This window comes from Phyllostomus discolor, chromosome 3 (genome assembly GCF_004126475.2).
Source record: "Phyllostomus discolor isolate MPI-MPIP mPhyDis1 chromosome 3, mPhyDis1.pri.v3, whole genome shotgun sequence".
Lineage (NCBI taxonomy): Eukaryota > Metazoa > Chordata > Mammalia > Chiroptera > Phyllostomidae > Phyllostomus > Phyllostomus discolor.
In genome coordinates this window covers 145202748-145226225 of record NC_040905.2, presented here as the reverse complement: position 1 = coordinate 145226225, position 23478 = coordinate 145202748, and the positions used below count along the sequence as shown (strand labels likewise).

The 23478-nt window shown below is 39.5% G+C and overlaps 1 protein-coding gene and 1 long non-coding RNA gene across 10 annotated transcripts in view; one reads left to right on the top strand and one right to left on the bottom strand.

Moving 5' to 3' along the window:
* The window catches only part of ELAVL2 (ELAV like RNA binding protein 2), a 127908-nt gene that overhangs the window by 37470 nt on the left and 66960 nt on the right, over positions 1-23478 (bottom strand). For all 9 annotated transcript variants that reach the window (XM_036021536.1, XM_028517402.2, XM_028517430.2 and 6 more), the window contains one exon: positions 161-264. In XM_036021536.1, the coding sequence (XP_035877429.1) occupies positions 161-264 (104 nt within the window). The remainder of the gene's footprint in view (positions 1-160; positions 265-23478) is intronic.
* Positions 14551-16695, top strand: LOC118499653. Its single transcript, XR_004902159.1, has 2 exons — positions 14551-15396; positions 16569-16695. It is a non-coding gene; the product is annotated as an uncharacterized LOC118499653 (long non-coding RNA).

Here is a 23478-nt window from a genome sequence, read left to right as displayed (position 1 = left end):
CTTCCCCCATCATGCAATACCACCACCAAGAAAATTCCACTATTCCCCTCAAAGAAGTGTCTACGTGGGCACAAACAAGATGAATAAAGGAAAGAACTACAAGTAGACCTTAAATTTGTTTAATGTTTTGCAAGTAGATATTAAAAATTTTTATACATACTTTTATTGTTTTGGTTTGAAGTCTCAATCCATTCAGGGTGTTGATAGCTTTTTCTGCATCCTTTGGGTCAATGTAGTTCACAAAGCCATATCCCAAGCTCTGCCCTAAAGAAAAGGAAGGGGAAAAAAGCACCCATCAGTTCTACACCACTGATGACAGAGATCCACTTTCCTTTTAGCATATCATCTTGTCATTAACACCAGCATATTTTCTCAATGGTAAAAGAAGTAAGTCCACATTAATTCTTCTAGAAACATATATGTGATCTTTTCCATCTCCTGTCTACATTTGCAAGTTTACACATCTGTTAAAAACCAGCAAGCTATGCCATTTAAAGACATACATCCCCCAGGAGTTCCAGCATGCAGGTCCTGCCTGAGCCAGCACGCCCAGCAGCAAGGCAGCAGTCAGCTTTGGAAACCGTGGGTGCAAGTCTACAACGAGCTGCTGAGTGGGCTTCACGGGCACGACTTTTTCAGCTTCAGTTCCCTTACCCATAAAATGGGAAGGCGGGAAGCATCAACCAAGAATGTGTCAGTGTTCTGTAAATTGCATCCTGACAAATTTACTGCCTTTACTAAGTACAATTATTCCAGAGTCTAAAATGGTGAAGAGTGGCATGTATGTGTGCATATTAATATGTGTGTGTTGTGTCTGTGTGTGTATGTACAGGGGTGGGCAGAAGTAGGCTTACAGTTGTAATACTGTACAAGTAAATAATATGATAATAAATAATACAAAAATAAGCTGCTTTGTGTAATCACAACTGTAAACCTACTTTTGCCCACCTCTGTATGTATATAGACATTTATTTTAGAAGAAAGCTTCTTCAAATAAACAGAATCCAACCTTCTAAAAGGGGTTTGATAACCTAGCTGAGGAATACAGGGAAATAAGAACACAAAGATTTACACTAAGGCTGCCTAAGCCCATGAGAACATGTGGGAAAGGGGAAAAAAGAACATAAACAAAAATAACAAAACAGGGCATTTCTGCAGTAAGAGTTGCTTCAAAATAAGTCTTTTAATATTGCTTTTCCCTATCATATGAGCCCTCTCACCCCTGACTCAATAATGTCCCATTTCTCAAAAAAATAGGAAATAACAAGGGATAGCACAATCCCTTGAAACAATGAAATGCACACACAATTAAAGCCAGTCCTAAAGGTCTCAATTTTCCAACTAAAGGAGAGTTTCTCAGTTTGAAAATATTAGAAACACTATAGAGTGACAAAAACATACATAGAAAAGGTTAGTATACTTAGCATCAAACTACACTTATTGGAGGGTTTCCTGGAATATGCCCTGTAAAGGTCCAAATGCTTCTAATTAAATATCATCTTTTATCAATTTCGTAACAAAGTAAGGGATTTTTTTTTCTGTTAAGAGGTACCTTAGGTCCAAGTGGTTATGAATACAGGTATTTAGGATAACCATTCTGGTTACCCTAGTGTGGTTCACTATAACTGTACCAAAAAGACAGAGGTGGAGAGGGAAGTGGGGATGAGGGGGGAAGGGAGGCAGGGGAGCAGGAGAGAGGAGGGAGAGAGGGGAGTAGGCTAAATACACTACCTAATAATCATGAAAACTTGTGATTGTATTTTGGAAATCACTATCACTACTTGGGCTAATCACTGCTAGCTCTTTTCTTACAGTTTTTTTTTTTAAAGGGGGAAAGCTAAAACTAACTTAGTTCATTAGTTTTTGTCACACTAATCATATTTTGTTTTATACATGGTTCTATTTTTAAAAGTTTCAGGGGAAACCAGTGTATTTTTAAGCATTCACCTTTTTACTAATTCAACAAACATTTATCATATGTCTATTGCATGCACAGTGAGTGCCTCCTTTAGAAATACGCTTCCAATCTTTTATTGCTGAACAGGATTCAAACTGGCTGACCATATTAAAAATATCTGCTCAAGGAAGCAGTTTATGATGAAAAGAATATGGTCTTTGGAGAAAGGCACACGGCTGTTCCAATCCTGGCTGTGCCATTTACCAGCTGTGTGACTCTGAAGAAGCTACTTAACCTCCTTATTAAGTCATAACTTCCTTATTTCTAAAATGAGAATAATCCCTATCTAATAATGTTACTCTAACAGTGACAAGAACATTTGCTACCAATGGAAGTAGATCATTCTGGCCAAAATATGAAGTGAGAAAAAAGTATGTGTTTCTCCTACATGTTAAGAAGTTTAATACATTCATTTAAAATTAATCAGGAAGATGTTACAAATACAATGGGAAAGGGAAAGGCAAGCCTAACACTGTGCAGTTGTCTGCTATTCTATAACAAAATAAATCAAATTATCAGTAGTACCAGCATTAAGGGTCCATTTCTCCTACCTATTGGCATTACCCTCACACCCGCATTTCAGCAGCTTCCAATCACAGTGCTTTCTCAACCTTGGTTACACAATGAAATCATCTACAAAGCTTTACAGAAAAAAAACCTGACGCATAAGACCCAGTCCCAAAGAGTTTTATTTTATTGGTCCATTACAAAGTACTAGTACTAGGTTTGTAAAATCCTGGTGACTCTTAACATGCAGCCAATGCTGAGAATCACAGTTTTAATGGTGAGAGATAATCCAGGGCTACAAATGAGGTTTCTAGGAACCCTGAGAAGGGCCCAGTACTGATGGTCTGGGCATAGAAAGTGACTCTGCAGGGAAGAGTGCCTTTTACAGATGTATTTTTAAGATATAAGTAGATGTCTTCTAAAATCATCAAGTCATCCATCACTTCAGAGAAACAGTTTCTTGACCAACTGCAGTCAATCCTGAGTACAGCAGTGCCTACTGGAGTTGGGTGATGGGTAAAGAAAAAGCCTGTCTGGCCAGCCCCTGCTGCTTAGCAGTCTCCCAGGCTGGCCTCTTGAACTCTTACTCCTAGCCCACCTTGGGCACTCAAAAGCTTGCTAAATGAAAAAAATGAGAAGCATGATGGTGCTGTGTATTTAACCAAAGGTATTACCAACATCACCATCCCATGGCCCATCAATTAATGGATCTTTGACCTGCCCCCCCCCACCCCGAGCAATCATGGCTAAATATAGTAGTGATAAGTCAGCCAACTTTCTATTGCGGTTAACTTAAGCAAAGTAAAATGAAAGGGTATATTTGTCTGCATTCCTAAATACACTATGACAACTGCATTAAAATGTTGTCATTGGAACACAAAGGAGTTAGAAACCTCACAGACTTTCAAAGCGAGTCAAGTCAACAAATATTTATTGGATGCTTAAAATAAATAAAAATATTATGGATGATACACCAAGATAGGCAAGACTCTCCCCAATCTCCCCTTTCAGCTGTATAATGTTTTACTGTTTAAATTTAGTCTCCACTAATCATGTGTGATACTCATATTCTCCTGTAAGGTAGAAATGATATCTGAAGGCAGGCAAGGTCGGTCAGCTTCTTCAAACTAAAAAAGGAGGTAGCAAGTAGTGGCTAAGTCTACAACTCTCAAATGCGATGCTGTTCTCCACTCAATTCAAACTAGTTTATATCTGAACCTAGAACATCTTCAATATGCCTGAAGTATAATGCAATAGGCTGGCATTTTCTAACAGGTTTCTATCATCAAAAAAAATATTTTTAGACAGTTGCCCACTGTTTCAAATTCCCATATTTCTTATGTAAATGCTGGTTTCACTATATATGAATTTGCATGTTATTAATTTCTATGACAAAGTAAACTTCATCTTACATAGTACCTATGTCAGGTTATTATAAGTGAGTACAGATTTTTTTAAAATAAAACTGTGTCAAGCCAAACACCAATAAAAAATATGTAGCCAGGATCTACTTTTTCTCACCCTCACATCCATCAGCTAGTAACAGTCATAAACCACCAGAGAAGGCTTGGAAACCAAGCCTCATTTATCCACATCATCCAAATCTATTTTTCAAATCATTCTGAATTTAGAATGTGCATATTGACAATCCCAAAACCAAGAATCACTTCTTTAAAAAATTTATAAGGCTCTACACATTTAAATTCCAAATATAACCATTATGTAAATCAACACAAATAAAAGAAAATTCTGAACAAAATGACAAAGCCAAGGCTCTACCGCTGTAGAAACCCCCAAAAATGCCTTTCTGGTAAGTGAAAATGAAGAATACGGTCAACATTACCTGTCCCCACAAAGTACCTATAGTCACAGGCTCTTAGGGATTTTGGCCCACTAAACGAAGCCTTGGCCCTAACAGCCATGGGAGGGATTCATAACTTCGCTGTGGAACATGCTATGTGAACAGTCATACAGCCTAAGACCTTCACACAAGTACTGAAAACCCCAGGTCAGTAACTGCACTTCAGCATATGTATTGTGTATACCAAGTGAATGCCTTTTGTTTTGCATCCTTTTTTTTAATCTAACACATTTGCAACAGAAAAGGATCCCTTCTTCCCAAGAGACAGAAAAATCACTTATAAACTGCTCTTGGCAAAAAGAAAACAGTTTCAGACAGACCGCTTCCATAGTCAAGTGATCTAAAGCACTGAGCTGAGACACTCCACAGGCCTCTCAAAGGGACTGAGGCCCATTGAGAGGCACATGGGGGTCAGAGCAGGAAGGGCAATACAGGAAGAGAATTGTGTAGTGACAGAGTGCTAGTGGCAAACACAGTAAACTCCAATTTATCCCAAACTGTGCATAATTCAAACCAGCAGCAGTCCCTTGCCAACTGCATTGCTTTTAATAGCACACTTTAATTAAATTTTTAATTGCATATTTTAATTAAAAATACACAATCTTCTGAGCCCATTTAATTCAAAGGTCACTTTATTTAGTCTTTTCTATTTCAAATTACTACCAATGTACAGAATACCGAATTGCCCCTCAGGTTTAAAGGTAGTGGCAATAGACCACCATAATTCTTGATTATAAACCTAGCACATTAATTTAATTTTATCCCACCAATAGTAAGTGAGAAGAACCCTCTCAACATGAAATTGTGGAAAATAAAATTCTGCATTCAAGATAAGGTCACACTACCTATTTCTCACTAACACTTACCATTCATTTGCTCAACAATTATAGAAAACCTACTTTTTGGTCGTCCCTGAGGGACACAGCAAAGACACAAAAAGTTCCTCTTCAGAAACCTTATATCTGGTAGAAGGGACAAAAGAACTAGCTCTCCAGTGTATGACAAGAAAATAATGAGCTAAGGAGGAAAAACAAAGGAGAAAGATGAGAGTGGGGAGTGTGGGGTCAAGGCTACTATTTAAATGTAGTGGTCAGAGCGGGCCTCGTCCTTAACGTAACACTTGATCTAAGACTTGAAGGAAGTGGCTCATAGTCTAATGGGGAAGCTTCAGTCATAGATTTATTTCACTGCAAGTTCTACCGTATAGGTATCACCTCTTAAGTCAAGTCTCCCAGCTAAATCTGCCCCTCCCCCTCCTCTTTGCCTTAGCACAAATTCTCATGTATTATTCTAACTTGGATTATTGCTACAGTATCCTATATCATCACTCCTTCCCTAGACTCCTTAACTCCAAAACCATCCATCCTCCATCATAATGTTGTCCATTGATCTTTCTAGAAGACAAATGTGATTGTGTTCTGGTTTCCAAGATCATCATCATCTTTTTCCTTACACCTACTACTCCTACACATATACCCTAAAAAGCACACTGAGCTTTCCTGTGCCTAGAACACACATCTCAAACTGGCCAACTGCCACACATCCTTTGAGACTTTCTTTGAGACCACTTCCTACCCCAATTTGTCCCACTCCTTATACTCACTGTTTCATTTTCCGTCTAGTCCTTTACAGCCCTTGTATTATTATACCTTTATCTCAGCACATATGTGGGAATCAAGTCAATCTGGATGCCTCCCTTGTAGACTGTTGAACAAGAACAAGCTGAGCACAGCTCCTGACATATGACATAGAACACCCTATGACAGATTATTAACTACATGGTCACTGAATGAACGAGCAAACGAATGAACGAGCAAGCTAATGAACAGTGAACAAAGAAGCAGCCATCTGCCTTCCAGGAGCTTATGGTTTAGAAGAGAGATGCCCTTATAAACATGCTCCTCATGTCCCTACATTGTACCAGATGGATTACAGAACAAAGGAAGACAAGACGCTCAGATGTTACAGTATTCTGTCTTTACAAGGGAGTGTTGAGAAGTATATTTTTTAAATAGTTCCTATAAAATTTTTCATGTGAAAATTTTCTACGAATACCATTTAATGAAATCTCAATTTTAAAAAATAATGCCATCTAGAGTAATTTGATAGATTTACATAAATCTGTTTCACAAATCTGTAAGTATGAATTATGGGATGTCAGCATATAATTTTGTTGAAAGTGCTTTCTCTCTAATATAATTAAGTCTGCGGAGACTATTCAAGTACAAGTCAAATAAAATGCAGAGTGAATTCTGTAAAAACCTGGTAGTTGAATCAACATTAAAAGGTGACTATACTGATTGATGTGTATCTATTATTTCATTTAGAGCAGTAGTAATGCTTTATGAAATAAAAAAGGACAAAAGCAGCAGGACTCTTTTTTAAATGCCTTGTTAGCAGGAACAAGTCACTATGGACCTCTCTGACAAGCAAGAGTATTTGCAACCTAGGGTCTAATTAATCTAACACTTGGGCAGGGGCCAGGGGGGAAAGAAAATTGAGAACATTTACTGTGTCCAAACACAGTCCCTACCTATATAAAACTTCATCCCTTAACTAAATAAATAAATAATAAAAAGAGCAAATAATATGATTTAGAACAGCAAGTTTTCACTTCAATGGGTGGGGGTGGGGAGGGTAGATTTTAAAGACGGATCATCCCTTTCCCTTATTTTACCACCTTTCCCCATTCCTCCCCCAAACATACAACGAAGCTGCAAATGTGTTGTCTTTTTTCAGATGGACTTTCTGTTCTTGGGCACTCATTTTGTTTGTCTGTTCAGGCAGGCTGCACACTGCAACTCTGGCATCAGGACAAGTTACACCAGACTTTACAAAGGAGCTTTTTCAGTATCTTATATCTGATATGTAACAAAACCATGTGGGCACCACATATTCGGGAAAGGTTTTAGAGAATCTTAGAACAGAGGGATGCAACCTTCTCTCATCACATTTCTTTCCAAAATTTTAATTCCTGACTTAGCCTGAGTCTCCTCAGATGCAGCACACCAGATGCAGCAGGTCCTTCCAGTTAAACATTCAACTACCTCAGGCCCTCCTCACCGCCCTTAATTGAGTAAGGTCAAACTATGAGATGGTGACTGGTGAGACCCTTTTACTACAGACCAAGCCAGCCTCCCTGAAAGCTTGGAGCATTTTTACCAGCTTCCCAAAGGACAGTACCAGGGATTATCACAAGGATGGAGAATTCAACCTAGACACTCACATAATACAGAGAAACAGATGGCTCACTCAAAGACTCATCTTCCACCCAAATGCTAATAAAGTTGGTCCAAGACTAAAATGCCCCAATATGTTAAAAGTGGTTTTCAGGACTTCACAGCTACATTGAGATGTAATATAGAAGAGTTTAAACTGTAACTTGTCTGCTGAAATCAAAGTCGTAAATAGTGATCATTTGGTAAATATTACCTAAGCACCCTAATTATAGAGTGAGAAGTTAATGACCTCCACACTAGGATATTTTCTTTTCAAGTTAATCTTAATGGGCATATCTGTCTTCAGATTATGTAACTGGTAGAGATCTATTTTCCTATAGTTCCAGGCCCAGTAATTATGAATCTGCTGGCAATGCAGTGTGACCTTGCTTAAGTTGGAGAAACTGTGGGTTCTTAATACATCACAATTTCAGACAACATTAAAAACTCCCACACAATTCCGTCTTAGGCTATTGAGAACAGCAAGAGCATATTAAATCCTCTGAATTCCCAGTACTGCACATGGGTACTAAGATGCCTTGCATCTAAGACCAGGAAAAGTAGGAAAAATGGTCTTGATCAAAACTGAGAAAATAGAACAATTCATGCGGAATACACATCTTAGGATAAGACTTTAACTTAGCAGGTTCTCCAGCTTGAGAGAAAGTGAGTGACTTACTGCAGCACCTTAACACCTTTGTTAAGGTAAAAAGCCAGTTCTCATTACTTAGTGAGTTAGGTAGGTGCTTTAAAAGAAAAATCAGCAGTCCTACCTTCAAACACCGGAGCTGACCCATGGTAAGAGCAAAAGCCAAAAAACTGTCAATTGGCCAGAAAGTCAGACTTGACAGTTCAAAAAAAGTTAGGGCCCTAACAACTCTGAGCTAAGGCAAAATCTACCTTCAGTTAAAGACCTAGGTCTGCTGCAATATTCTCATTTCTCTGTTAATTATAATTAACTCTATATAGAAACACACCACACACAGACAAACACAAAGGGGTTTGTGTGACTTGCTTTATCTTCTGCTTACTTAAAAAACAATGGAGGCCTGGCCAGGTAGAGCATTGTTCCGATATGCCAAGGTTGCAGGTTTGATCACCGGTCAGGACAAATACAAGAATCAACCAATGAATCCATAAACAAGTGGAATAATAAATCAATGTTTCTCTCTCTCCCTCTCTAAAATCAGTTTCTTAAAAAAGGCAATGGAGTTGTTCTAGTAAATATCATTTGGGGTGAGAGCAAAGAAACTATATTCCACAAAAAGATTGTTGTGATAAAGAGGGAAACCAGTTAACAAATGCGGTAGTAAAAGCATCTGCTGTTGCTTGCACTGCCAGCTGGTGTCAATCTACATCCACACGTGCGTGCGCACGGAAACCAGTAAGCAGTCCATCAAAAAGCAGTATGGCTTGTTAATGTGTTTTTCTCTCTTTGAAAGAGACCGTTTTTTTTAATTCAGATATTGCAAGAAAAAAATGTAAAAGTCCTAAGCTCTATAATGAGCTCAGTGGCATTTTTGAAACTGTGTTAAGAGTCTTGCAAACTGCTATGGAGAGCTTCCTGTTTTGACCAGAAAAATGGGAAACATTAATCAGACAACAAAAATCCCACCAGGTCCACATGAATAAAAAAAAAGTCTTTGTTAGAGCTGACAAATTTTCTTTTTAAACACAAAATTGCTGTTTAAAGATATCTCTCTTACCCAACAGTTAAAGGTTCACCAGCCTAAACCTTCCAACAAGAAAAGCTAAGTATGTCTGGGAAAAGTCTTTCCCATAAATGCTTACTTATATCTAGCTTTCTGGAAGCACACAGTAGTACTGCATAATTATAAACTGCTACATAAGTATTAAATTTAATTCATACAACTCAACTGTGTAAATACACCTGTACCCATTTTACAGATATAAATATGGGAGTCAAGAGATGCGGATTAACTTGCTGAAAGGCACAGAGCTAGCTGTTAGGTACCAACCTTTCCCAATTAGGTCTTTCCAGCATACACTTTACTGCCTTTGGTCAAGTTTGGAAATGATTTTCAGGCAGAGTCCTGTGCATTTAAAATTCACAACCTTCCAACTAGGATATTCATACTTTCCCCCTACACTTGCATTTTTTCTGATTATTTGTCATGTAATCTGTTGACTGGAAATTCAACATTTTTGTCAATCCACTGAGATACTATAAGAAAATAGGCACAGCATCCTGCAGGTGCACAAATCCCTTAAACCTTCAAAACAAATGTATCATTACAAAACAGACAGATTAGAGTTATCCACATTATAAAAAGCTTCATTTAGAATAGGATTAATTTACATACTCCTTTTCCAGAAACTCAGAAAGCAATTCTTTTGGCTAAAGTGAAACATGTTTGCCACTGCCAAAATCGTCTCCCACACAGGACATTTGTCTCGTCAGCAGATCGAATTAAAATGCTTTCATAGGCATAGTATGGTTTCACAGCTGTAGAAAAGCAGGTGGGATCAATACCACATGCTTGCTGTCCTCTAAGATCTTAAGCTCAAAAATTTAAAGCACAACAGTAACTAAGGGAAATGCAGGCATCTAAAGAACATGGAACACCTATGATTAATCACTGGGTGTCACGCTTACCCAGGACAAACTTGAAAGAGAGAAGTCTTTAGTTCACTGAAACATAGGAGATGAAATATAGGGGTTTCTCAACAGATAAATTAAGGAAATATGTACATGAAGAAGAGCTGATCTGCAGAGAAGTATAGAGATGGTCACACCAAAGGCAGAATGAACAGGTGCTCAGAGCAGAAGTAAGGAAGCAGACTCTCACCCTGAAAACAGGGCACCTGGCAGGAAGGTTAGTGATAACTGTGGTGGCCTGAGCCACTGAGGAAAGGCAGATCTAGGACCAAGGAGACCATTCAGAAAGAAGTTGTGCCAGCCTAGGAAGGGGACCTAAGCCCACTACCTTTCAATCAAGTGCCCAGAGATCTCTAAAAAAACAAAAATTGATGAAAACCCAACTTGCTTTCACAAGTCCATACAAACTGCCTCAATCCTAAATGGCTAACCTCTCATCTGACCTCATCTGACAAACCCCAGGCCAAATACTCTATGCAAAGCACAAACAACATTTCGCTTATGCTGTTCTTTGAGCCTCTGCCAAATTCACTCTTAGCTCAGAAAAAGCAGGATTAGCTCAATCCAAACCTTCTTTTTGCCAAAAATGAACTTTTGGACCAAATGCTTTTCTCGTTCAGTGGGCCTTCCAGAATAAGGGCCAGGACTGGAATCGAGGGCAACCCTAAATGCCCCAAGAGGATCCATACTTCCTTAGCATGATAACTCTCTCCTTTTTAAGAGAATTAAGATTCCTCAAGGAATCTTCTGAATCTTAATACCCAGAGATTAATACAGAGCACTAACTCAATAGGCAGCTGAGGTTATCAATATCTGTTTGGTGGCTGGGTTATCTAGCCACCAAAAAGCAAAGCCCGAGATGACTGCTTGGGAAAGGCTTATGATTTTCCGAGACCTCTCTTACACAGCTGCAAAAACACGTGTACCTGAATCCTTTTATTCCCTTGGTTAAGCTGATTTTACAAGTAGACAGAAAAATGTTAATAATTACTATAAGTGGGCACACACTGTTGTTGACAAACCTTAGTCTGACAGTTTGTGCAGCAATCACAAGGTTATAGGGCTTCAGAACGCACACACATACCTAAGTCCTTCACATATACCTTTATGATATGGTGGTAACAAGTCAAAAAAGAAAAAGAGTGAAAGAGGGAGGAAGATTAGGTCGTTCAAGAAGGGGACAGTGGAATGCTTCATATTGTCAGGGGAAAAAAGTTTCATATAAAGTAAAAGCAGATGGATAGTTTCACCTTAACTGTCACTGATAAAGCATCTTCCATATACTGTATTTTGCTGTGTATAATGCATACCTATGTTTCTGTGCACACTATACATGGGATTATTATACCCATGGTATATAATCATTATACCCATGTATAATGCATATCTTTACTTTTCCCTCAAGAATTTGGGCAAAAAAGTACACATTATACACGGCAAAATGCGGTACGTTACAAGGCTTCCACCTGGCACAACTCCCCACTGTAGTTCATTTTACTTCAAAAAGAAAGACCATAATTAAATTAGTGGTATTTTTAGCAAAGACAAAGGAGGTAAAATTCCAAAGGACATCCATTGTCCCCAGTCAACACAAAGATTTAGGTATAAATAACATGTGATTTTCCTCCTCTTTGTACAGAACATTGTGTTTAGTTTATATTTAATAAAGAAAGGCAGTTACATTTTCAAGAGGGTATGAGGAAAATTTTTTTTCCCTACCCCTTCAATTTGAAATAGGCACACAAAAGCACTGATTTTTATACTTAGGAGAAATCCCCAGACCGATTGTGTCTGGGCAGGTTAGGGTATAAATGCTGACTATAAAAGAAACCTATTTAAATACTGCAGACACAGCTTCCAGGGCCTCAAGAAACTCCTCTCTGAAGCAGTAAAGTGTTTGAGAAAATCCCAACAGAACACAAGCTACAGAGGAAGTCAAGATGTACATGGTAAAAGTTTAAAGGCTGTGGGTCAGCTGGGAACCACGGCTACAAATTAAGTCAAACAGGTACCCTGACAAAAATAAATCTGCATTTCGTTTTTGCTAAGGGACAGCTATGTTGCAAACCACTCTGAGGCCACAGGGCCATTCACCTGCCAATTAACAAATGGCTTCTACACCACGGTCTAGCTCCCATGATTGCCACATATCACACAGGAGCATTTCTTCCTATGTCACATACTTTAAAGACTGGAAGGATTAGCTACTGTAATCCTCTAAGTTTAAAATTCATATAAATACTTTGATTAAGAAGCAAATGCTTACAAAATTTTGCCTAGACAGTAAGTCTTTAGCACACCAAGTGGTTTCCACATCAGCATCACAGTACCCTGCACACCCAGCTGGGAAGTGCAGCAGCATGGAGGCTTGTCTTGCACGGACTGGAGAGTAAGCTGAAAATGAAATATTCCAGTCACGTACTCCATAGCCTCGTACAGCGGACCACTGATGCTAACTAACTCTAGATTCATTTTTTCCCATAAACGAGAAAAATCTTTTTTAAAAATTTACTACCATTTTATCACCTGAAGTAACCATGAACCTATCGTAGCAACAGGGTGGAGGTAAAAAGGATTTAATTCAAGAAAGAGCATATCAACTTCATCTGAAGAACTTTTAAAATGATGCTTGCTTTCATTACTGAAGTTGCTTGATTGCTTGTTTATTCACATATCTAAGGCTCACTCTTTGGGAAGGGTCTGTGTTTTCACAGCGCCAGGTTAAATAATACTAAGGACCACCTGATGTGGGAGGGGGTTTCTACAGACAGAGCTTCTCAGTTATTATGGCCCTATTACATGGCACCTCTGCAAATACATTTCAAGACTTGCACAAAGATAGGTGGTAAAAGGTATTTTATTCAGAAGAATTTTTTTTTTTTTTGCTGCCAAGTGTCCCCTACAGAAAAGGAGACTAGGCCTTTAAGGCTTTCTGCTAACTAGCCTTATTATAATGTTAAATGATCCTCCTCTGTGAGAAGAACTGGGCCAAAGGTGCTCTCATTGGTTCCCCCATCTCTCCATCATCTCCAGTGTTTCACAAATACATTCAGCCCTGAGTGTCAGAACTAGTCATGGAAAAGTACTTCCTACGCAGTAAAAAACTATACAAATTGGTAGGTATTCAATTACAAGTACACCACTCAAGCGAAGATCTCACTAACATGGTCTTTCAGCTCATCCCAATATTCAATAATAGCCTTTAATGTCTAAGGAGCTTTCCTATTTTGTTCCTGACAATTTCTTCCTTGCTATTTATAAAGGAGCAATAAACTAAATAGTTATATATTACAAACTAATCTACTTTATTTGGGGAAAACTTGAAAAACCTCATGCTCCCAGGGCCCTCACTTGTTAAGCCCTATTCCCAAATATAATAAAACCTATGAAGTCAGTGCTTATTCTAGTTCTCCTAATACACACCAACATTATTAAAGTATTCCATTTATACCTAGGTTACCAATCTTATTCTCCTCAAGCAAGATATTTCCGAGCAAGAAAACACATATATACACTGTGACCAGGAGCTAAGTTGATTTTTACGATCCCCAAAGGAATGCTGTTTTCTGAATGCAGACTCTACAGCCCAATTAAGGGGTTGTTCAAAGATTTTCTGCATCATTTCCTAAAACCTGGTGATATCCTGGCCAAGCCATCCCTCTCTCCACCCCAACACCATGTTTTTTCTTAAAGCTATTTGAACAGATAGCCCATTCTAATCCTTTAAGCTTGTATAAATATCTTAACAGGTTGCAAGGTAAGCACATAACACTGACTGGATATTCTTACAAATAATTATGGTTATGATTCTGTATCAGGGATAAGAAAATAAAAATACTGTAAAATAAAGATAAAATCAAATTTACTATTTATTTTTTTACTGTCATTCTATTACAGCTATCCCAAATTTCCCCCTTGCCTTCCTCCACCCAGCCCCCACTTTGCTCCCACAAGTTATACAAACGCGGAACACGCCCCATCTTGTCTGAGCTCAGAAGCTAAGCAGAGTAGGCCCTGGTTAGTACTTGAGTGGGAGGGTTTGATTGTTTACAACAAGAACTGAAGACTGTCCCCCCCCCCAAATTGGGACCGATTTTGTATACCGCTGACTCCGTAAGACAGAAGTTTAATGCCTCTAAGCACAGCTATGCCCCCATGTGACTAGTCACCAAGGGTTTTAATTAAATGATGACTAAGTAGGCAGAGGGAATAAATGTAGGTCATTTGCCTGTAACCCTGTTTTCCACAAGGTATATGGGTCTCATAAGCTGCTACACACAATAGGGGTCACCAAACATTACTGACCTCTTGAGATAAAAAGCTAGAGATAAAAGATCCTGGAAGACCTATTGAGTGATCGCTGAAAACACCACAGCTGTTAGTCATCTCAGCCACTCTTCAGGTTTTTTCTGGGAAGGAAAGTAGTGACCATAAAACAAAACAAAAAGGGGGAGAGGTCACAAGGTGTTACTTGAGAGGGAAAATCAGTATTTTCGTTGCACCTACTATTTTGCATAATTATATCAGAACTCTGCTTTCCCCCATCACTGACAGTGTGAATCAAATATGAGTCAACTATTTGAAAGAGAGAGGCAAGTGATTTGATTTTCAAAATGCACATACACACATACCTCTCAAAGCAGGGACAAACTCCTTCAACAATAGCTTTTGTTTTCTCAAAGCTGAAAGTATGGGGGCAGGTAAGCAGTCTGCTTCGGCAGTTCATCCACCACAGCTATGGCAAACAGATTCCAAGGAAATAGTGTGACCATATAGACACTGGGAAAAGGTCAGGATGCCAACCTTGAGGGCTACTGGCAATGAAGAGAACTCTACAAAAAGTTAACTTTTGTTAGAAGGGAAGATCTCCTTAAACAACAGCCCTCAAACTGCATCAGCAGAGGCAAAACTCATTAGAAACAAATGAATAAAAACTGCACCTTTTGTTCCCACTCCGAAGTACTACATCTGAATATCCGATGACTCCAGAATGCCATTCTTCCTCCACATCATAGATGCTTTAGAGAATCTAGTTGAGCATACAAGGTATTTTAATACTGTAAAGGTCTAAACATTCAGGTTAGAATGATACAGGTGTGAAAGCTAAATAACTAATTGGAAATGTCTGATGACCTGAACCAGAAAAGAGCTCAGTCTCTCATCTGGATTCAAATAGCTTTCTAATGGAAAACTCTCCTCTAAACAAGATGTTGGTGATTCCAGTTGTTACAGGGTGCAGCCAAGAGGGGGGACCCCAAATGGGCATTTGAAATGGGGTCCAGAACTCAAGGTGTCTAGGAGATTTTAGGATGTCCCCACTCCCACTCCCCATGTGTGGGTTGGGGGAAGGGACACGTGGAGCAGGGCCTTTGAAAGCTGTTTCTCATAGCAACAGCCTTGCAGCTAACCTCTGGTGTGGTCATTTAACACATCTATAGCCTTTGGCTGGTCGCTTAGATATGTTAAATAGCTGTGGCCATGCTCAGAGCCAAGGGAATGGAAGTAACTTCCCCACCAGGATGTAACTGGGGGGGCAGGTCCCTCGAGTTACAGCACCTGCGTAGGAGCTTGGAGATGATTGGCTCCATGACACGGGCCACGCCTGCCCAGACTCATTATGGCAGTCCAGTAAAGCTGGAAGGATATGAGTTCTGGCATGTGAAGCCGAGTGTGGGAGGAGTCGGAAATGGGGCTGCAGAGGAAGATTGGCATGGGGATTTAAACCGAGATGCAGCAGCCATTGAGGGAGAACCATGCGGCTGTGGAAGTGCAGAGAGGATCACAGCCCTGAGAGAGAGAACCACACAGCTTTAGCAGAGTGGAGACTCCCACAGCCCTGAGAGAGGGAGAAGCACGCGGCCTTGAGAGCGGAGACCTCCTGCAGCCCTGAGAGGGAGAAGCACGCAGTTTTGGCTGAATGGGGACTCCCATGGCCCTGGGAGAGAGGACCACATGCCTTTGCCAGAGTGGGGACCCCCACAGCTTTAGAAGGGGGAACCACCACCTGGTTTTAGCAGAGATCCCGGCGAATCAGCTGAGGGTGCTGGGAACCCAGGGAGGTCTGCCAGTCGAGATGGAGTACTAACTGGGAAGAACCAGAGGACTGCCTGAGCCATGGACTTCTATTTCCTTTCCTGAGATACGGTACTCTGGACTGGGCAAAGGGGGAAGGCAGGACGGACTATGTGTTTGTGGGTGTTTTTAGGGACTTTAGGATTTTTTGATAAAGACATTAGGTCACTATTTTAAGTTTGTATAGCATTAAATAAACATTTCCTTTCCTTTTCACGAATCGTTGGCATCGAGAGACGTCTTTCCTTGGTGGGCGGACATGACGGACCTGGGGGCTTTTTTTTCAATAATAGTATATTGTCCCAGGCCCCCCTTGTTTGTTCTGTAACACAGTGTTGATCTCCAAAGCTATCCAGAAGATGATGCCTGAAGCCTGTACCTTCTATGACAGGCCAGTATGGAAAATGACAAGTTCAAAGCAGAGACTTCTAAACAATTCCTAAGTTACCCTGTTACAGGTTAAAAAACAAATCAACAAAAGAATCAATAAGCCTACTTTTAGATGTGATAAAGAGTAAACTCTTTTGACATAAAGAAACAAAAGTGTGAATAACGAAATGTTTTTCTGTAGAGTTCTAAATTATAATACAAAGTGACTCTAGCTGACCAGTGGAAGGGAATGTGCTGAAGAAGCACGGAGGTCTTCAGGATCCACGGGGGCTGGGAGCCAGGCCGTCGGAAGTATTAGGAACCACCACCATCTCCGAGCCAGAACAGAGAGGTTCTGATGAGAGGGGTCACCATCACTCTTATCCCTCCATCACTTCCTAGCAGTCCAGGTTCTGGGAGAAAATACCTAATTGATTTTACTTAGGCCCAGTACCTATACTAACGTAGGGACAGAGAAGACCTGCCCAATTGGCTCCTGGAATTACCCTCCTACCAGCTACATATCAGGAAAGAGAATTCCCCAATATGTAATAGTCCTAATAAAAGACTGAGACAATTTTTTCTTAGATCCATAAAGGGCCTTACAAATTTCTCCATACAAACTTAAAAAAAAAAATGCCTCTCCTACTTTTGTTCAAGTAAAAGGCTGCATCAAAGATTAACCATCTAATGGAATAATCAGCAAATCATTAGTGAACCATATCATCCATCCATATTTGAAACACTGCTTCTAAATCTTAGCTCAAAAACAAAATATAGTCACCCATTGTAGAATACTCTGTACCCTCCTACAAAGTATGACCAGGTCTCTCTATCTAGACTATTTCACCTCAACAATCAAGTGCAGCGTTACATTATCGATCAGTATTTCATGATTCAGGATTTCCTCAACAGATAGCCACCACCTTGGAATCAAGTCCTCAGCACTGTCTGACACTTTCTGGCAAGCCCAAGATCTTTAGACAAGATGGCCAGACCAGTGGTTCAGCTTGTGTCACCTTCACCACCATTCCCAGACAAGACCTTACAGCCCCCAAGGTAGACCTTCCTTAGCCCAGTAAGAGATCTTTGGAAGCTACCCACAAATTAGGCAGTGGAAAGAAGAAAAGTCTATATAAAGCCTGAATTAAGACCTTAAACCATAAGAAGTATTATCTTTATTATTTTAAACTCACACAACCTGGGGGAGGCTTTTTGCTCTTCAGTTGTCAGTAGCCAACAAAATAAATACAGTCACTAAGTGTGAAATGTTCTTGCAGCCAGCAGGCATTTGGCTGATATCAACAGAGAAGGCAGGAGGCCAAGATATGAGACCTAAAATTTTAAAGGAAGACTGCTCTACTCAGTAACACAGAATCTGAAACAATATAAAGGCAGAAATAGGCCACCTGCCTCTAAATTCAACCAGTATCAGCAGCTGTCTCCCAACACTGCTTCAGGTAAATGCTTAAGCCTTACTTTACTACAGTAATGGCCCCTGTGGTCTAAAAAAAAGAACAACCCTGTTCTGTGAGGTTTTGTTTAGTTGATTGGTTGGCTAGTTAGTTGCTTTTTGGGGGGCGCAGTGCTGGGGAAGGGGGAAAAGGGAAGGAAAAGCTAAAACTACTGAAGAGACTTTCTACTTTTCCCTCTCTAGCACCTTCTACTGAATAGCAGCTCTCTGCCAAGATTTCCATCAAGTTCTTGACAGAGGAGTGATGAGAGGTAAAGAGAAGGGAATCTGTTGCTCCTTGTGTCCCAGGACCCCACACCGACATTCTTTCCTGGATGCTGTGACTCTCTGGGAGAAGATCAAGTAGGAAAGTGTGAAGACAGAGACAACTGGAGAGCAAAACTGCATGGGTTCTCCTTTCTCACTCTTCTGTGCAAGCCCCTTCCCTCTTCCCCTAGGTGGCCTGCCATTTAGCTGAGTGATGGAGATTGGAGGCAACTTCCAAAAGAAAATGAGCCTGAACCAGGTGACCAGCTTCAAGGGCACAAGAGTCCCTGCAAGCAGTCTGCAATGTGACGGATGGTACACAAATTCACAGTTTCAATTGGATATTCCTTTTACTGGGAAAGTGGCAAAAACTAAGTTTGAAAACAAAGAAGCTACTTATTTTAGGGGAGAGTAGTTAGCTTACAGTCCAAGAAAGAAAACGAGTATCTCCTGAACCAATTGCTATAATTTACTTTTCAAATACTTCAGTATTTCATATACTGTATGCTTTCACTTTTTATTCATGGGGTATCTAGAATAGACATTCACAGAAACAGAAGTAGAAGAGTGGTTTCCAGGAGCTGAAGGTGGGCTGTTACTGTTTGGGGTGTCCAATCTGTGGCCCACAGACCACGTGTGGCCCAGGATGGCTATGAATGTGGCCCAACACAAAATTGTAAATTTACATAAAACATTGAGATTTTTTTTTGTTTTCGTTAGTGTTCTCATATATTTAACCTGTGGCCCAAGACAACTCTTCTCCTTCCAGTGTGACCCAGAGACACCAAAAGGCTGGACACCCCTGGATGGGAACAGAGTTTGTTTGGGATAACGGAACAGTTCTGGAAAAGGACAGTATTGATGGTTACACAACATTATGAATGCACTTAATGTCACTTAGCTGTACACTTAAAATGGTCAATTTTATGTTATGTACATTTTATCACGATAAATTTTTTTGATTTGGTGTAAATCAGTGTGAAGTTACCTGTCCATCAGTAGTTTAACGTCATCTAATGTTATCAGGCACACAGTCCAGTAGTTCCTGAGCATAACAGTCAGGGACAAACTCCAAAAGTGACTACCCAAAGCCTATCGACTGTCTGTAACTAAATCAACAACCCATTCTCTGCTAATTAGTATAATGAGTGTCAAAATGGCTTTTTGTTCCTTAAGGTAGTTATTTGTTAATTCGTGTAATGTGTTAGAAATGGGGTCTCATTGTTAGAACTGAAGGTATTCAAGGTATATAGATGGGCCGTGTTAGTTTAGAGACACTATCCATTGCTGTACAAAAGGATGCTTGCATCCTTATGGATAGAAACCCTAAATGTGAAATGGCCCTGGGTTGAACCTCTGTTTAGGATTTCTTTTTGCAATTATTTAACAACAACAAAAAAAAGGGTAACAAGAGGGCATACATGCCTACCTCTGGAATGGCGTCAGCCTCAAGTGAACAATTCATATTAAGTTATTGGCTCAAAGCACCGTAAAAAGATCAGAGAGCTAGGACTTCATCAAGCCAAAGTAGTTATAGTGATCACTTTGGGCCTGCTGGCTAAATGTCTGCATACATGGCAGAATTTGGTCTTGAAAAGAAGCAAAGCTTCACTCCTCCCTCTCTCATTCCTACTTTTACCTACCCAAAATGACCTAAGAGGCATATACATACTTAACTATCCTAGGTCCAATTGCAATAGTTTCACCCCTCATAAAAAGGCAGGGGAAAGGGGTTCTTAAAGGCCATTGTCCTGCTCTAGAAGCTAGCAAAGGATATTAGATGCTGTCTTTAAGTTAATGGCTATGCATACAATGATTGAGGACCCAAAAACTCAGTATTTATTTATAAAAAATTGCATATTTATTCTTACATGTGTAAACTTCAGTCACCTTCAGAGTACTCTTCATTTGATGCAATACACCCATTAAGACTTTTTCCCTACTGCTTAAAACTGTTTTTTATTCATCACTTTTGATGCCTTTTAGTGCTTCTGCTATTTTTTGTTTCACCTCTTCCACATCAGCTAAAAATGTTTCCCTTTGAGGACTTTTTTTCACCCAAGGAAACAACAAAAAAAAATTGGCTCAGGACAAGATCTGGGTGAATATGGAAGGTAGAGCACAGGGGTCATGACATTTTCCGTCAAAAACTGCTGAGCATTCAGTGCAGTATGGGCAGGCACACTCGTAAATCATCCACTGTGAAATGGGCAAACCCAATGAAACAGTCTTCAGAAAAATTTCACTGAGGCTGAATGCAGCCTCTCACAACCATGCCAGCTGGTCCACTGATACAGATGGGTTACTACAGTACTCACCTAACCTGTACTACAAGGGGCCCACCCTCCAGAAAATGATTCCATTTTTTTGGAGGGGGGAGTCTCCCCTTTGTATGTTGTTTTCCATAAACACTCAGTGAATTAAAATTTCAAATAAGAACAAGAAAGCAAATCCTCAAAGATTCTACAGTGTGATTTTAAGTAAGTAGCACATTTGGTCCTATTTTTAATGTTCCAGAATATGGAACTGAGGAATATAATACATGGAACATTGTCCTGAATTTTTGCAGTCTTCTGATTTTTGGCACTTACAAAAAGAAATGTATTGACATAAAACAGTCACAAATCATTACTGCCAACTCCGTATTTTAATCCTATTATAATAGGTATAAGGGTGTTCACCCCTAAAATAAAGGTCCAGAAATACTAAGAATATAAGAGTTTAAAAAGAAACCTGGTTTAATTAATGTCATTCTGCTTGAGAAGGTAATAGGCTATTCACACTTCACATCAAATCCTTTGGCACTATGTTTAAGAAGAGCTAACTTAGCAGTTATGTTCACAAAAAAGTCATAGAATTCTAGAGCTAGACAATGACTCAGAAATCATAGAGGAGAGCTCCTTTATTGACAAATGTCAATTTGACACACCATAGACAGCCTATTTAGATACACTTTAATGTGGACTAAGAGAAAACTATAATTTATTTCAAAGCTCTCAGACACTAGAACCAGAGTAGGGAAGGATTCAGAAAACACTGCCTTGGTGTTACTGACCCAGTCTTTCCTTAAGACTGAACTTAAAGCATTAAAATATAAAGAAATAAAGTTGTTTCCTCAGGCTCCAGTGACCCTGAATCCAATGAAATGATTCTGGTTTACTTATTTATATGCACCTATGCCTCCTTTAAACATGCTTTAAAAGGAGAATTTGACTTTTTCAGGATAAAGCCTGAAAGTCCAACAGGCTGCAAGGAGTCACAGAGCCTCTACACATCTACTCTACAAGGTAATAAGTAACCAGACCTGTCACCTCAAATACAAAAATGCAAATTTTAGTTGAGTGTGAGGGAAGTTTGTGGGTGGATTACAGAACTTGTAAGTCTCATACACTCCCCCTTCAAAATCAAAGCATTATATAGAAAACAAAGCTCCAACAAAAAGTACAATGATGAGAAAAGAACTCATTAAGGGCTAAAAATAAACTCTAATTCACAATATGCATAAGGACTTAACAAAAAAAAAAGGAAAACAAGATGCAAAATTGCATCTGCTAAGTTAACCATGCCCTCATGGAAATCACCAGCCTTCCTTAAACAAACTGAAATCTGTAAAGTCTGTGATGACTGCATAAAGCAAGGTTCTAAATGTTTTCAATGAATATTTCAACAGAAAGAAAACAAAGGAAGGGCAATTTTTTCCCTAAGTCCTCTGATCTGCTAACACAATGGGAATACTGGGCTTCTTAACAACCAAACATGCAGATCTATGCATTTCCCTAGTTGCACGTCTTATGTTACAAAATCAGAATATTCAGTGATAGGATTTACAATTTATATGAAAGGGGTATTACTCTTTAGAAAATGATGTCAATAAAAGGGAAAACAAGCCTCCAGTTTTTATCTAAACAATACATCATGGCTCAATTTAACAACTTGCTGACCTTCCTGGCCAATAATAGTCCAATGGGGATGCTCAGCTTCATGTTTTAAGTCAAGCTCATTCATTCTGAGTAACATTCACACAATGAACACAGAGCAATAGCTCCACACTCCAGGGGTCAGTGTAATATCATTGATTATCTTTCTGGGCTCTCAAGTCCTGACTTGTACTTACGTCCTGTTTCTACTTTGCCCCACCCCTAGAAAATCTACTTTGTTAGTCAAATCACTTAGAAAGCAAAGGACAGAAAATTAACTTTTCATTCTTTCCACATCATGAGAAACTAAGAATCCTAAGACAACAGATCTAATATCAAAAATCAGTCAGCAACTGTCAAGTAAATGAGTATTAACTGCTAAAAAGGGGATGGGAGAGGGCAAGAGAACCCCTGTATGCTAGGAACTTTAGGAGGAACCTCAGGTTCAGGCTCAAATTACTCATATGAGACTACATTACAAATAAGTGGCCAGCCTGGGATTTGAACTCAAGTGTAACATGTTCTTTCTAGGCTAAAACCTCTAAAACCAGTGCAATTAGGCCATCTCCCCAAACAGGGGAGAAGACAGGCGTTTTGTTTCAATGAGAACTAGATCCTGAGAACTTCATCCCAAGCAAAGCAAATAACTCTAGAGTGCATAGGGGTTTGGTAAATCCTATTACCATTGCATTCAAGTCCATATCACAGGGAAAAATGTGAAGAAATGCTTATAAACACAATGCATATTAAACACTGCCATCTTGCTTTTTTTTTTCTCTTGAAGGAGACATAAAGAGTGAGAAACTTTGTTCTAATTTAGAACAATGCAGAATGATCATCCCTCAATTAGCAAACGACATCTGACGTGAGAGATTACTGAATAGTTAGATCAAAATAGGCAGCTTTAAACTGAGGATGTTCGCGCACAATACTTGGAAGAGCTCCCAAAGCGGCTTTACAGCTCAGAACTCCTCAGAAAATATGTGGTGACAGATACCACTACCAATAAAAGGGACACTCAGTGGTGTCAAAACACTGACATCCCAAAACTTTAAGAAATTAAACCAAATACATTAAGGAGTAAAACATGCTAAATAAGCCACCGCATAGGTCTGATAAATCAAACGACAAGTAAAATGCCAAAAAAATAAAAATTAATTGGCCTTTTTAGTTGGAAAGGCACACACTGTGAGGGTTTCCGCAGCCCTCAAACCCAGTAGCCATACTGTACTCCACT